This window comes from Alternaria ethzedia (genome assembly GCF_023757985.1).
Source record: "Alternaria ethzedia strain BMP 0044 chromosome Unknown scaffold_6, whole genome shotgun sequence".
In the NCBI taxonomy this organism is placed as follows: Eukaryota; Fungi; Ascomycota; class Dothideomycetes; order Pleosporales; family Pleosporaceae; genus Alternaria; species Alternaria ethzedia.
This window is the reverse complement of record NW_026056199.1, coordinates 1,423,781-1,437,321: the sequence shown is the minus strand read 5'-3', so window position 1 is coordinate 1,437,321 and position 13,541 is coordinate 1,423,781. Positions and strand designations below refer to the sequence as shown.

Below are 13,541 nucleotides of genomic sequence, written 5' to 3'. Positions count from 1 at the left end.
TATCTCTGCATGCAGTGTGCAGCTGCACCCTCTCAATCTCAACAACGTCTTTCGGTGCTACTTGCTACCCGACAATTGCTATTCGCCCATGTGCGCCACCAATTGTCCCCGCAGCCAGCGCACCTCATTTCGGCTAGCAAAGCCGTGATACTGCCCAACAAGACAACTCATGTGCCTTGAGAGCACCCTGGACCGTGTCTGGCCAGTGCCCTGCGTTTGGGTTTCTCGGAACAACTTGGCTGATTTTAAGGCTTCACGCTGCGAAAGGCGCGTTTGAGATTGGGCATGCGCAGAGGGATGGGCAAATTTCCTGACCGCCATCTTTACGCAGGAAAAAGCTACCCAATTGCCGTCCACCTTGGGCAGGCCTTGGCAAAGATTGACATGAGATGAGACCGCAGGCGCATCCGCTGTGTGCTGTGTCAAGGGCAACAACCACCAGGGCTTCGAGTAGCTGTCAAACAACGTCGAACCTGCAGCTGCAAAACCCTCAGCATGTTCACATAAGCTCAGGGTTCAATCGTCGTCCCAGGTCCCACCGTCGGAGAGAGCAGTGAGACCGATTGGTGTCTGGGATCTGGGATGGACCAACGAAGATTAGCGAGTGCCCTAGCTCCGATCGATGACAGCATTCATACCAGCCATGCGGTTTTCCCCCAGTAGTTGCAGAGTACCTAGGTATTATCTTTGCTGTAGTTCGGTGGGTCCATCACATGGAATCGACTGAGCAGATCCCCGTTTTCTCTTCCCGAAGCTTCACCCTACCAACTTCAACTACCACACGTGCGTGAGAGATGTCGAAACCACGAGTGATTTACTGGTTCCGGTCCGATTTAAGACTCCACGATTCTCCAGCTCTCAAAGCCGCATTGGATCTCAAGCCAGAATGTCTCTACCCTATATGGACTTGGGATCCGCATTACGTTTACCGCGCTCGAGTGGGCCCCAATCGCTGGCAGTATCTCCTGGATTGTCAAAACGATCTCTCCCAGTCGATAACCAAGCTCAACCCAAAGTCGAAACTCTTCCTTATTCGTGAAGCACCGCAAACATTGTTACCCAAGCTATTCAAGGCATGGAAGATCACACATCTGGTGTTCGAGAAAGATACCGATGCATATGCAAGAGAGCGGGATGATAAGGTGACGGAACTTGCAAAGAAAGCCGGGGTTGAAGTCATCATGAAGACCGGAAGAACCTTGTACGATCCTGATGAGCTGGTCAAACATAACCATGGAAAACCCACCATGACCATCAACCAGGTGCAAGCTGCAGGAAAGAAGATCGGATCAATTCCAAGACCTATCCCCGCTCCGAAGTCCCTGCCTGATCCAGGGGAAACGGATCTGAAGTTTGATCAAGAGAAGCCAGAAAGCGCGCCGGACATCAATGCGATTCAAAGAGACGGCGACGAAGCTTCGTACTCTGCCCTAGCAGGACCAAACGGTGATTTCGCAGTACCAACAATGGAAGAGCTAGGCCTGAAGCCTGCAACAACCTCGCACCGAGGCGGCGAAACGGTAGCATTACAAGCCCTCGACAAAATCATAGCAGACACAGACTACACAGCAACATTCGAGAAGCCAAAAACCGCCCCGACTGATTTCGAGCCCCAGTCCACAACCCTCCTCTCCCCACACATGCACTTCGGCTCCCTGAGCTGCCGACTCTTCTACTGGCGCACCCAAGACGTGGTCGACAAGTACAAAGGAAAAGCCTCGCAACCACCCACCAGTCTAACAGGCCAACTCCTCTTCCGAGACATGTACTTTGGCGCACAAGCAGGGCTGGGCTACTCCTTCGGCCAAACATACAACAACCCACACTGTCGCTTCATACCCTGGCACCTCCCCTCCAAGATCGACACCAAGACCAATCTCATCACCGGCGAGTATCTAGTCGACAACGCAGAAGCGGAATCGCATTTCCAGCGCTGGAAACATGGTCGAACGGGATTCCCCTGGATCGACGCGCTCATGCGTCAACTCGCCCAAGAAGGCTGGATCCATCACCTCGGTCGTCACGCTGTTGCTTGCTTCCTCACGCGGGGTGGGTGTTACATAGACTGGGAGCGTGGCGCCGAGGTCTTTGAAGAATGGCTCATTGACCATGAAGCTGCGTGTAACATCGGGAACTGGCAGTGGCTGTCTTGTACAGCGTTCTTCGCGCAATTCTACCGGTGCTACTCGCCCATTGCCTTCCCTCAGAAATGGGATAAAGAGGGGGAATTCGTGAGGAAGTACGTGCCTGAGCTTGCGAAGTTCGACAAAAAGTATATCTACGAACCGTTGAAAGCGCCGATTGCGGATCAGAAGAAGTGGGGCTGTTTGGTCAAGGGGGATGGGTCGGAGGAGCTTGGTGAGGGTAAGATGAGGGTTTATCCGAAGCCGATGTTTGATTTTGCGAAGAGAAGGGACATCTGTATTCAGGGCATGAAGAACGCGTATCATGTCAACCTGTATGGAAACTCGCCAAAGGTGCTCGATGGGACGTGGCGCAAGCTCTTCGAGGATAGCGCGGAGGGCCCGACGGAAGGGAGTAAAGGGCCGCCGGGCGCGATGGTCAAAGAAGAGGACCATGAAGACGCGAATGGGCATGAAGAGGATACGCATGTAGACGAACCGCCGAGTCCAAAGCAGGCGAAGAAGATGGCGGTAAGGAGTGATAAGAAAGTGGGACACAAGAGGGAAGCGAGCCAGGGCACGCTGGACGGCATGGTGACGAGGAAGAAGAAGAAGGATGGGGAAGTCTTCCCTAATGAGACGCACTTTGGGTAGTCTGTTGAGGAATGAATCCATTCGTCGCGGCTGGCGCGAGGGGATTAGCAAGTAGCAATGTGTCTAATCTCCTGTCCTCAAATAAACAAATGGGTATCACAAACGCGCATCATCACCGTCATAACCTACGCACTCGCTATGCGACCCGCACCAACAACCGTCCAGAACGCCTCCTCCCGTTTCTCTCTCTCCCCTTTGCTTCCCCTAGAATCACCCAAGCCCCTCTCTTCTGCGTTGACATCTGCCTCGAACTCAATCCGCACAAAAATAGGTATCTCAAGCAGATCCTCATCTTCATCCAGCTCGTCGTCGCCCCCAAGCTCGCTAAGGAAGCCTGGGATGACTTCGATAGCTACACTAGTCCAATTCCTTCCTTTGTCCCATATTTTTCCCGCTTCAATTTGTCCTGTTTCAGCGTTGATGGTTGAGCGGCGAGGCATGGGTGCGGGGCCTGAAGCGAGCGCGTCGTCCCAGACATCGGTATTGGCGCCGACTTCGAATTGCGGGCATAGTATCGTTACGCGGGATTGTACTTTGCCGGGTGTGGTGCTTGACGTGGCTAGTGTGACTTGTATGGGATCGAAGAGCGGGTTGCTGACGTGGAGGAGGAAGTGCGTTGCGATGCCCGGGCGGAGGGTGTTGTAGTTGAAAGGAGGTTGTGGGGCGGGCATAGAGCCGGGAACTGGTGGTACAGCTGGGTTGGGGGGTAGTGCGCGAATGCTGAGCCTAGGGATGTGGTTCAGTGCCAGCAGCTTGATTTTGTATCGTGTTGATGTTATCTTGGACTCGGGCTTGGACAGGATGTGTCGACAGGACCGGCATCGCTTCGATCGCTTTGTGCAGAGGAGAGTCGGTATTGGCCGGAGCTCGTTGTCGAACTGCATGTGGGGATCTAGTTGTGCGAGCTTCTGGGCAGGCGACAAGGTACTGCCCCAACCGTCTCGTTTGATGCGCTCGATCGCTGCGTTGTCCGCGGCGGGGTCGTGAACGACCAGGCCTTCTAACTCCGACGCAGCCTCTCGCATGGGCGTCGGCTTGTTGCGCTTCTGCTTCTTCGCTGTGTTCGTTGAATAGAGATTCATGATGCGGGAATAGGCCGAGGGCGAGGAGAAGTTCATCTCGAGAGGATTCGCTGGTGTCTGGGAGTCGAGCTGCGCCTTGTAGAAAGCACCTAGGTTTGAGAATAGGTCGTCGCGTGTCGGTGGCTCATACTGCTCGACATCCATAGCTGTAGAGTCGCTGGAAGGAGATAATGGGTTCCTTGAGTCTCTCTGCCGAGCCTCCAACTCCTTGCGCCTCTCGCGCTCCTTGTCGCGCTCTTTCGCGGTCGGTATCGGCTTCCCTCCATTTGCTATACGTGCAATTTGCGAGTATACGCCTGTGTGCTTCTCGAACTCTATGCCCGTCTCGATTGTACTCCAATGGCAGTACGGACACGCGAGTATGTGCCGGTCTGGCACTCCTTGGTCCGCGTCAGGGTTGTCGAGAAGGTTGACTATGAGCGGCGAGATGCACACGGGGCAATTGAAGCAATTGCGTGTGCACCGGTTTCCATCGCTCTTAACCACGGAGCTCGGTACTTCGAACAGGCAGTTTGGGCAGTACCAGTTCAGCGTCTCCTCTATGACGCATCGCGGACATCGTATTTGCAGGCAGTCTTCGCAGTAGAGGAGATGTTCGAGCGGGTATAGGGCGTAGTTGGAACGCGGGTTCCTCGGATCCAGGGTCTCTTCTTCGTCGTCAAAGGCAGCGAGGACGTGCGTCGTGCGTTTCGTAGAGGTCGTGGTGTTGTTGTCGAAGCAGTCGCAGGCGTAGTACGTGTACGGAAAAGCTTGCGCCATGGCGAAGTCGTGGGTTCAAGAATAACGGTCGAAGCTGAGTGGGTGCTTCTTCCCCAGCCAGTCGTCCGGGTTGGCAAAGAAGTGGTGCTGGTGATGGACTTCTGGAGGACGGAGGTAGATCTCGGTGGAGCCAAACGCCGATTGGCGCAGGAGCTCAAGGGTCTTGACGTATTGCTTTCTCGTCCTCTCTCTTGCGCGCCATCCGTTTTCACGTCGTCCATACCGCCCTTATAGAGTCAATTCGTCTTCCATTGGCACCATGGCATCCTTTTCGATCCGCGCTTTCATCCCACCACTAAAGCGACGATGTTTGCCCCTCCAAACCACCCGACGGTATGCGGTACAAGCGCCCGGTGCTCCAATGATGGAGATATTCAGTGGCCAACAGAAGTGGTTACAGAAGGAAAGAGCGGCAGCAGACAAAGAGAACAGCAGAGGTGTAGACTACCTCAGAGATGAGGTGGCATCAAGGCTGTGTGAGCGAGTATTAGTATGATGCTCCCCATTCTAGAGATGGACAGCGACTAACGACCACAGGATATAAATCGGCATTTTCCCAAAGTCCTCGATCTCGGTGCGAACGCATGCAATTTATCTCGCGCACTTACTCTACCCTCCGAAGACGCCCCAGACAAAGGCCCTCGATCCAAGCGAATCGGCACCATCACAGCCGCAGACTCGTCGGAAGCGCTCTTATACCGCGACGCCGATCTGCCCTTCAACAAGGAGATCGACATCGTACGCGAGGTCCTGTCGACATCGGAGCTATTACCATACGAAGCGAACTCTTTCGACGCCGTCTTGAGTAGCCTGAGCCTACATTGGATCAATGACTTGCCCTCGGTGTTGGCGCAAGTGAACAACATTTTGAAGCCAGATGCTCCTTTCATAGGCGTCATGATGGGAGGAGACAGCCTTTACGAACTTCGTACTTCTCTGCAACTAGCAGAGTTGGACCGAAGAGGTGGTGTCTCAACACATACCTCGCCACTAGCGGACGTCAAAGATGTGGGTGGACTGTTACAAAAGGCTGGCTTCAATCTCCTCACCGTGGACGTGGATGATATCGTAGTCGACTATCCCGATACCTTCTCGTTGATGAAGGACCTGCAAGCTATGGGCGAGTCCAACGCTGTGCTTGCACGAGAGAAGGGGCCAATCCAGAGGGACGTACTGCTGGCCGCTGAAGCTATATACAAGGAACTTCATGGCAACGAAGATGGCACGCTTCCTGCGACTTTCAGGTTGATCTACATGATTGGTTGGAAACCTAGTCCCACTCAAGCTAAGCCGCTTGAGCGGGGGACAGGTATGTTCAGTATCAAGGACCATCTAGAGAAGAATGGTAAGCCTGGCGGAGACAAGGAATAGAAATCAAGCAACGATCAGCTTTAGCACAACTCTTCGCCTCAAACAAGTAGTCGAACGTACGTCCAGCGCCAACGATACGGCAGAAACTGAGCATCTTCACGAGAAATTAGCAATCTCAATTCGGACACGACGTCCTGTAGTTCTGCTACAAAGCTTTGTATATATCTAATAATCTATAGCTAGCTCGGTCTTCAAACGACCTCATTGACCTCCATCAAAGGATGATATGTTGCATGACTATGTCGCTTCGCCTATTCAGCTTGTGATCAGACTTCCTGAACGCATCCTCTCAAGTCTGCTTCTCACCACGATCAGCTATCTAGATGAGGAGAGCAGTCCGCGTCTTCCTACCCTAACGAACCTCATGATCAGGTGTCTTTGAGCCCTCTGCATCTTCCGACGAGTCGTTAGCTTTTGCCGCTTTGACGGGAGGGTTCGAGGCAGTAGCTGCGCGAGCAGGACCGAAAGCAGGACGCAATCCGTTGACGAGCTTTCCACCGCTTGTAGAGGCTTTGGTGGGAGGCAAGGCTGGGAAAGAGTAGAGGTCAGCGTTTTCGCTGTTTGACACGTCCTCCGTACACTCGCGCGCCATATGGCCTTCCTCGCCGCACTTGTAGCAAATGAACGGCTGCTGAGACTTTGCCTTGCTCCGCTCAGATTGCGGCTTCTCTTCCGGACAGTTGCGTGCAATATGGCCGTCCTCGCCGCATTCGAAGCAGACGGGTGGTGGGCGCTTGTCTGTTGCCTTGTTGAGAAGACCGGTGATGATCGCGGGTTTAGCGGCGGACTGCTCTGCTGGGCAGTTGCGGGAAAGGTGGCCGGTTCCTTTGCAGGTGTAGCAGACTGGACCTGGACGATGCTCTGGCTTCTTGTATGACATTCCAGTTGCAGAGAGGGACTCACCAGCAATCCCCGTGGTGCAGTTACGTGCAATATGACCCTCACCACCGCACTTGTGGCAGGTGAACGGTGTGTAGGTTTTGTTGACATACTTCTTATCGTGCTTTGCTGCGAGAGCTGGAATAGTTCCTGCTATGCCGTTCGCATCAGCCTTAACGTTGTTGAATTGATCTGCGGCGGCCTTGCCCTTCTGCTGAGGCTTCCAGGACAACATATTAGAAGGCCTGTCGGCGAACTTGATGTAGGGACGACGACCGGCGCGGATGTCCTCGATGTAGTTGATGGCCCAGATCACACGGCGATCCTTCGTAGTGCGATAGTAATCTTCGCTGACCTTGACACGTGAGGCGATGTATTTCTGCAAAGCACCATCCAGCGTCTTGCCAAAGGCCTCATTCGTGTTGGCAAGCTCTTGATACGGCTCGTAGTCGCAAGTCCACGGCCTCGCCATCTCATCGACAATACAGCGAACCGCGCAGTCGTAGAGCGCTGGGATCGAGTCCTGGTAGCGCTTGATCTCGTCGATAGTTGGAAGCGTATGGTAAAACTTGCTCTTTAGCCGATTGAAGATACGCTTCCTCAGCGAGTCGTACTCGAGAAGGTCGCAGTGTTTGTACACGTCGATCAAGGCATCGGAGTTCAGTGCCTCGAACGTAGGCATGTCCGAGGGATCACGCTCGCCAGCCTGCATGTACTTATAGATCCAACGGATGGCGTTCTTCGAGCCGTCAGGAATGGTCAAGACCGTGCCTCGTTCTTCAACCAGCTTTTTCCGAGCCACTGGAGAGAAGTGTGCTAGCAGGCTCACGGAAGCACTCTCAAGACCAATGTACCGGTCATTGTCGGGACCAATGACGATGTTTGCCTTTGGGCCCTTCCTGAAGCTATTATAATTAGCATACTTCGAACATAAAAACGGGGAGGTCTTCAGGATAAACTTACTCGGCGAGCTGCTTTGGCGTAAGCTGGTTCGTCTTAGGCGGAGGCATGCGCCCAGTATTCGTCATCGTTGTCATGGCTACAGATCCTTCTTAATCCAGGCTTGTCCTAACTGCTGTAAGTAAACAGTCCAGCGATCTGATAGCAGTGTGATGGGGAGATAGATCGACGGGTCAAGCCTGTGAAGCCCTTACAGGGTTGTGTATGAGGAAGTGAGGGGTTGACTTACTTCGTACGTGGTTGTGTTAGCGACAGATAGGCTAGGTGGGGAGAGGAGAGTATAAGAGCATGGTCATGGCTTATATAGTGAGGGGTGTTTCTGTGGGCCTACGCTGGAAGAACAGTGAAGGAACCATCACGTGAGAACTAGTGAAGTCGCAACTACCTTTAATCCGGTGAAGGAACCGCTCGATCTTCGTGCGTGTATCTCGGAATTTGTATCACCAGCGATACTGCAGTGAAATCAGGAGTAAAAGGCTCGCACTGTCGGAAAGATCGAGTAAGCACTTCCCAGACCGGGACAAGTTGCTTTGTAGCGGCGCTATTTCTAGAATTCACAGCTGGCCAGAATATAGCGTCGCTAATCGTGGAACAATATTATTGACTGGTATGTTGTCAACTCGCAAGATTGCTGATGCCACAAGCACCAAAGACTAACATTGCTTTAATTCGAATAATGGAGAAATTTCACTTCTCAATACTGTACCTATCCGAACCCATATACAATTGCGTGTTCTTGACATGGTGCGAGAACAACACAATGAAGAAATGCATAGCCTAAGTGAATCCGACTTGTTGAGTTGGGATGGAGCAGTCGCGCTAGTTGGCCAGTCGTGTATCTCAACACCTGAGGCAACCGCGCCTGCTTCCTGTACTGTTGAACTACCCACGCAAGCACCGGGACTGGCTTCGTCCCCACCACCGCCATAATGCATTGTCGCAGTATCGACGTCGGACTGCATTCCCAATTCGATATCGAAAAACTGCCTGAATATCGCCCAGCTCCTCGCGGTAACTCTAACTTCACCCCGGAATCCGTCGATGAAAAGACGTCGACTTGCAGCGTCTACGTCCCAGCTTTGCCAGGCAGCACCTTCTGGATCGAATATGCTGTGTCGCCGCCAGTCCCCGAAGGGCACTACTTCCTGTTCAAGCTGTACATCAACGGCGCGCACGTCGTGAGCTGGTCGACGGGCAAGGACGAGGAATGGCAGGGCAAGACTATGTTCGGTCTATTCGAGAGTCCCGGGGATGGTGGCGATAGGAAAAAGTTCGAGAAGCGAGTGCTTTGCTTCACAATAAAAGATGACGTAGATGCATTCGACGAGACCGCGCGCGTCGAGATACGAGTACATCGTGCACACGGACGAAAGCGAATTGAACGACAGGCAGAAGAGTACAAGCAAACGGAGCACGCAAAGACTGAGACTGGGATAGGGTAGGCACCCAGCGAGACACGCACTTATTATACTAACCTTGATAGCCTTGTGAACGCTGGGCCTGCGGGACCACAGCATCCGAAGCGCTTTTACAAATTCGCCCTCATCGACCCCATCGATCAGCCTTTTGCGACGTTCCGATACTACTGCCGCAGCTGGGATCAACTGCGCGATTTGGGGCTGCTTGATCACAATCGTGGTGTTGCTGGCGAAGAGAACGACCTCCCTGTGATAGAGCCGAACGAAGGCGGTAGTACCGATGAAACCATCGAGGGCATAAGGGCCTGTAGCGCCATGAGCAGGGATTCGGAAGATGTCTTTCAGGACTGCAAAGAGAACTTTGATGGACGAGCCGCGAGTGCTACAGGCATACGGGGACAAACTAGGAGTTCGTCAAGCCCTACTCGATCCACATCAGCGTGGAGGCGAAAATCCTCTACCCACAGAGCATCACTACGTCTGGTGAGCGATACAGAGCAGCCACGCGCCTACATCCCACGCGGTGCACCAGGCCCGAAGGCAGACCTGCCAGTTGAGCATGCAGGTGAGAATGCACAACAGCGCTATGGCATTGTCCGGACACCAACCCCGTTCTACCGGCTCTCGATACCACCGTCTATCAGACTCGGGCCTCCAGAACCAGCTTCACGGCCTCTTCCTACGCTTCCCATCAAGAACGACTTCAAGACATCCACGTCATACCACCCGCATCCTGCGTATCCATTAGACGACTGGACTGTGCGCACTCCCAGCCCCGTCAAATCGGTTCGGGACGGCATATCCACTCCGCCGCCGTTCAAGCGCAGAGAGCAAGGTCGGTCGGCTTCTGCATTGATGAGCGTGATTGCATCTGCTTGGAAACGCCGAGGATCACAGACGCCAGATGAATCGCTGCGAACAGACGGTACGGAAGATGCGCAGAGGTTGCTGTGATGTTGGGGGCGTGATAGTGCCGTGGTGGGCAGTGTGGTTGCAAGTGCTCTGGAGCGGGCACGTTGACATTGCGATATTAATGTACACGGTGAAGTGAAGAGGTCGATGGCTTGTTCATGAAAGCTTCTGATGCTGCTGTACGCTACTCAATCAACATTTGAGATGTCATGAGGTCAGGACGCGTAAGATGAAACGTGGGACGATTGCCGATCGGCACGATGATGCAAGGCACAACGCCGTGATTCGCTCCTCCACAACCCCGCAAACTGCAGCTACCTCAAGCTTCCATTCCAGCTGACAGCTCCAACACTGTTGTGTGCTTCATGCTTCTTTGTTTATACAATAGCCCATAACTCATGATTTCGTCATTATAGCGTCGACTTTATTCTTTTGGCATTGATCTGGCGGCGATAGTCCTCGAACTACACCATGCGTCCCTTTGCTGTCGCAGCTGCTGCGCTCCTAGCAAGCGTGGTAGATGCGTCGACTCTCCAACCACCCGTCCTTCCGTTGATCGTGCGGAACCCATATCTGAGCACATGGCTGCAAAATGCAAGGGAAGAGCCATGGAGCAAATGGCCCATGTTCTGGACTGGATCTGAAGTTGGCTTCAGTGTCATGGCGTCGGTCCCTGACACGAACGAAGTATACCCGCTACTCGGCCGACCTCATGATTCGCTCGAGCAAAAGGACAAAGAGTATGTTTACTTTAACCTCTCGCAGCGCAATCATTGCTAACTCCTGCCCGTAATAGTTACGCGATAGCGTACCCCATATACCGGGGTGCTAAATACGACGCGTCGACGACCAACCTTACGTACTCGATACCAGCGCCCAACGTACTCCGCTCGGCGAAAGATGTAGAGATTACCTTGTCCTTCCTCTCACCCATCACACCGACCTCGACTTTGCGCCAGACCATACCGGCAGCATACCTGTCTATACACGTAGAAGGAACGTTCGATGTAAACATATACGTGGACGTGAACGGACAATGGGTCAGCGGCAAGAGGGAGAGCCTGATAGAATGGGGCTTGTTCCAGCATGTCGCGCCGGGTCTGAACGATAAGCTGAAGACGTGGCAAGTCAAGCGACAGGTTGAGCAGCTCTTCACCGAGACGAACGATCAGCCCGAGTGGGGTCAGCTGCACTTTACTGGGCCAGTCGATGCGCGCCATGAATCGGGTACATCCGCGCTCTTGCGCCAGCGATTCGCTCGAACCGGGACTTTGCAGAACGAGGTCGATGGGAACTTCCGTGCCGTCATGGATGAAGAGCCCGTGTTTGCGTTTGCGAAAGCCTTCAAGCTAGCAAACTCTTCGACTACCGGCTCCAAATCCAGCAGCAACAGTGACAGCGTACTGTTTACGATAACCCACATCCAAGATCCGGTCACACAATATGCATCTGCTCGCGGTCTCACGTTCATGCGGCCGTTGTGGAAGTCCTGGTTCCCTCAAGACGACAAGCTCATTCAATTCCATTACGGCGATTTCGCAATGGCCAAAAGCCTCGCTGGCAACTACTCGGAGCAGCTGCGCATCGATGCCTACCAATCTGGCTCGACGAACTACGTGGATATCGTTGCCTTGTCTGCACGACAGGTCATGGGTGCCACTAGCTTCTCCGGAACGAAAGACAATCCGTTGCTCTTCCTGAAAGAGATCTCCTCCAACGGCAACAGTCAAACAGTCGATGTCATCTTCCCGGCTTTCCCGTTCTTCCTGTACACACAGCCTAGGTGGTTGGCATATCTGTTGGAGCCACTGCTGGAACACCAGCTGTCCGGCCAGTATCCCAACAAGTACTCGATGCATGACCTTGGCGCACACTTCCCTAATCTGACAGGACATGCCGATGGACGGGACGAGTACATGCCTGTTGAAGAGTGTGGCGATATGCTGATCATGGGTCTGGCACTGGTCAACTCGTTAAGCTACAACTCCGATGCACAAGCTCAGTCCATCTGGTCAGCAATCGGAAATGACGCAGACCGTAGTACTGATGCAATCAATGCATTCTCTCTGAATGGCGTCGGACTGCACGACGGAGTTGACTATATCGATGAGACTTGGGGCGGAAGTACCAAGGGTATCGATCAGGCGAAGAAATGGCTGGAAGGTAGCTATGACCTGTGGAAGCAATGGACTGGCTATCTTGTCGAAGACGCTCTGGAGCCTCACAACCAGCGTAAGTATTGACCCGCGATATTTTCAAATACAAGCTAACGCGTATTATAGTCTGCACTGATGACTTCGCTGGCTGGCTGCCACTTCAAACAAATCTTGCCTTGAAGGGCATTGTCGGCATCAAAGCTTTCAGTGAAATCGCAGACCTCATGGATCGACCCGGCGACGCAAAACACTACCGCAACATCTCCGAGACATACATCAAGAAGTGGCAAGACTACGGCATGTCGCGCGACGGCACGCATGCCAAACTCGCTTACGACTGGTACGGCAGCTGGACCACTCTATACTCGCTTTACGCCGATGCCGTACTCTGCTTCCACCCCACCATCACAAATTCGTCTTCTATGTCAGAACAACCAGACTACGCATCTGGAAATGACGAAGCACAGAGGCCTATGTCGCCATCCAAACACTCCTCCGGCCGCGTACCCATCACCGAGGATTTCATCCCAGACAAAATCTACAACCTCCAGAGTGACTGGTACTCTACCGTAATGCAGAAATACGGACTTCCCCTCGACTCTCGTCACCTATATACCAAGTCTGATTGGGAGTTTGAAGCTGCTGCTGTTGCGAATAAGAAGGTGCGCTCTGAGATTCTTGATCGCGTGGCGCTTTGGTTGAATGAGACCGTCACGGACCGCCCTTTCACGGATCTTTATGTCACTGAAGGTGATGGTGGATTCCCTGGACCTTGGTTCTTTGCGAGACCGGTTGTTGGGGGGCACTTTGCGTTTTTGACGCTGGAGAGGGCTTGTGGTGGTGGGGGAAAGTAGGACGGTAGAGTTTGATGAGTCGACGTAATTGCATGTAGAGGGTAGTCTGCAGTGATGCAATTGAAAACTAGATGGATGCAACTATTCAACATCATGAACGTAATTCAAATTCGTAGCGCTTCGTATCATAGTCGCATTGATCGAGCGTCTTCTCAAGCGCTCGTGCTGCTTCCAGGGAGGCTGGGGGCTGTGAGCGCTAATCTAGCCGTATCCGTCGTAACCGAGGTACAACCTCTTAGCGGTTCATTGTACCTCTCCTAAACAACAATCCTCACACCTACGCTCATTTGCATCAATATTTCCAACGAACCAACACGCGTCTGAAGTTACATGATGCCGTATCCGGTATCCTATAGCGGCCGATTGGCGTGCT

General features: G+C 53.2%; 6 protein-coding genes across 6 annotated transcripts; 4 read left to right on the top strand and 2 right to left on the bottom strand.

Annotated features, from left to right (window-relative positions):
• Nucleotides 1-794: 794 nt before the first annotated feature.
• Nucleotides 795-2,777, top strand: J4E87_003771 (uncharacterized protein; the record flags this gene model as incomplete). Its single annotated transcript, XM_049375396.1, has 1 exon — nucleotides 795-2,777. The coding sequence occupies one exon, from the start codon at nucleotides 795-797 to the stop codon at nucleotides 2,775-2,777; it is 1,983 nt and encodes a 660-aa protein (XP_049235318.1).
• Nucleotides 2,778-2,902: 125 nt separating this feature from the next.
• J4E87_003770 (uncharacterized protein) lies at nucleotides 2,903-4,618 on the bottom strand (the record flags this gene model as incomplete). The annotated part of the gene is made up of 1 exon (XM_049375395.1): nucleotides 2,903-4,618. One exon carries the CDS (start codon nucleotides 4,616-4,618, stop codon nucleotides 2,903-2,905), a length of 1,716 nt encoding a protein of 571 aa, XP_049235317.1.
• A 259-nt stretch (nucleotides 4,619-4,877) lies between these two features.
• On the top strand, nucleotides 4,878-5,989 carry J4E87_003769 (uncharacterized protein; the record flags this gene model as incomplete). Its single annotated transcript, XM_049375394.1, has 2 exons — nucleotides 4,878-5,108; nucleotides 5,156-5,989. 2 exons carry the CDS (start codon nucleotides 4,878-4,880, stop codon nucleotides 5,987-5,989), a joined length of 1,065 nt encoding a protein of 354 aa, XP_049235316.1.
• Nucleotides 5,990-6,341: 352 nt separating this feature from the next.
• J4E87_003768 (uncharacterized protein) lies at nucleotides 6,342-7,878 on the bottom strand (the record flags this gene model as incomplete). The annotated part of the gene is made up of 2 exons (XM_049375393.1): nucleotides 6,342-7,773; nucleotides 7,832-7,878. 2 exons carry the CDS (start codon nucleotides 7,876-7,878, stop codon nucleotides 6,342-6,344), a joined length of 1,479 nt encoding a protein of 492 aa, XP_049235315.1.
• Nucleotides 7,879-8,757: 879 nt separating this feature from the next.
• On the top strand, nucleotides 8,758-10,200 carry J4E87_003767 (uncharacterized protein; the record flags this gene model as incomplete). The annotated part of the gene is made up of 2 exons (XM_049375392.1): nucleotides 8,758-9,266; nucleotides 9,312-10,200. 2 exons carry the CDS (start codon nucleotides 8,758-8,760, stop codon nucleotides 10,198-10,200), a joined length of 1,398 nt encoding a protein of 465 aa, XP_049235314.1.
• Nucleotides 10,201-10,629: 429 nt separating this feature from the next.
• J4E87_003766 (uncharacterized protein) lies at nucleotides 10,630-13,168 on the top strand (the record flags this gene model as incomplete). Its single annotated transcript, XM_049375391.1, has 3 exons — nucleotides 10,630-10,898; nucleotides 10,955-12,390; nucleotides 12,441-13,168. The coding sequence occupies 3 exons, from the start codon at nucleotides 10,630-10,632 to the stop codon at nucleotides 13,166-13,168; spliced, it is 2,433 nt and encodes an 810-aa protein (XP_049235313.1).
• Between the last annotated feature and the right edge of the window lie 373 nt (nucleotides 13,169-13,541).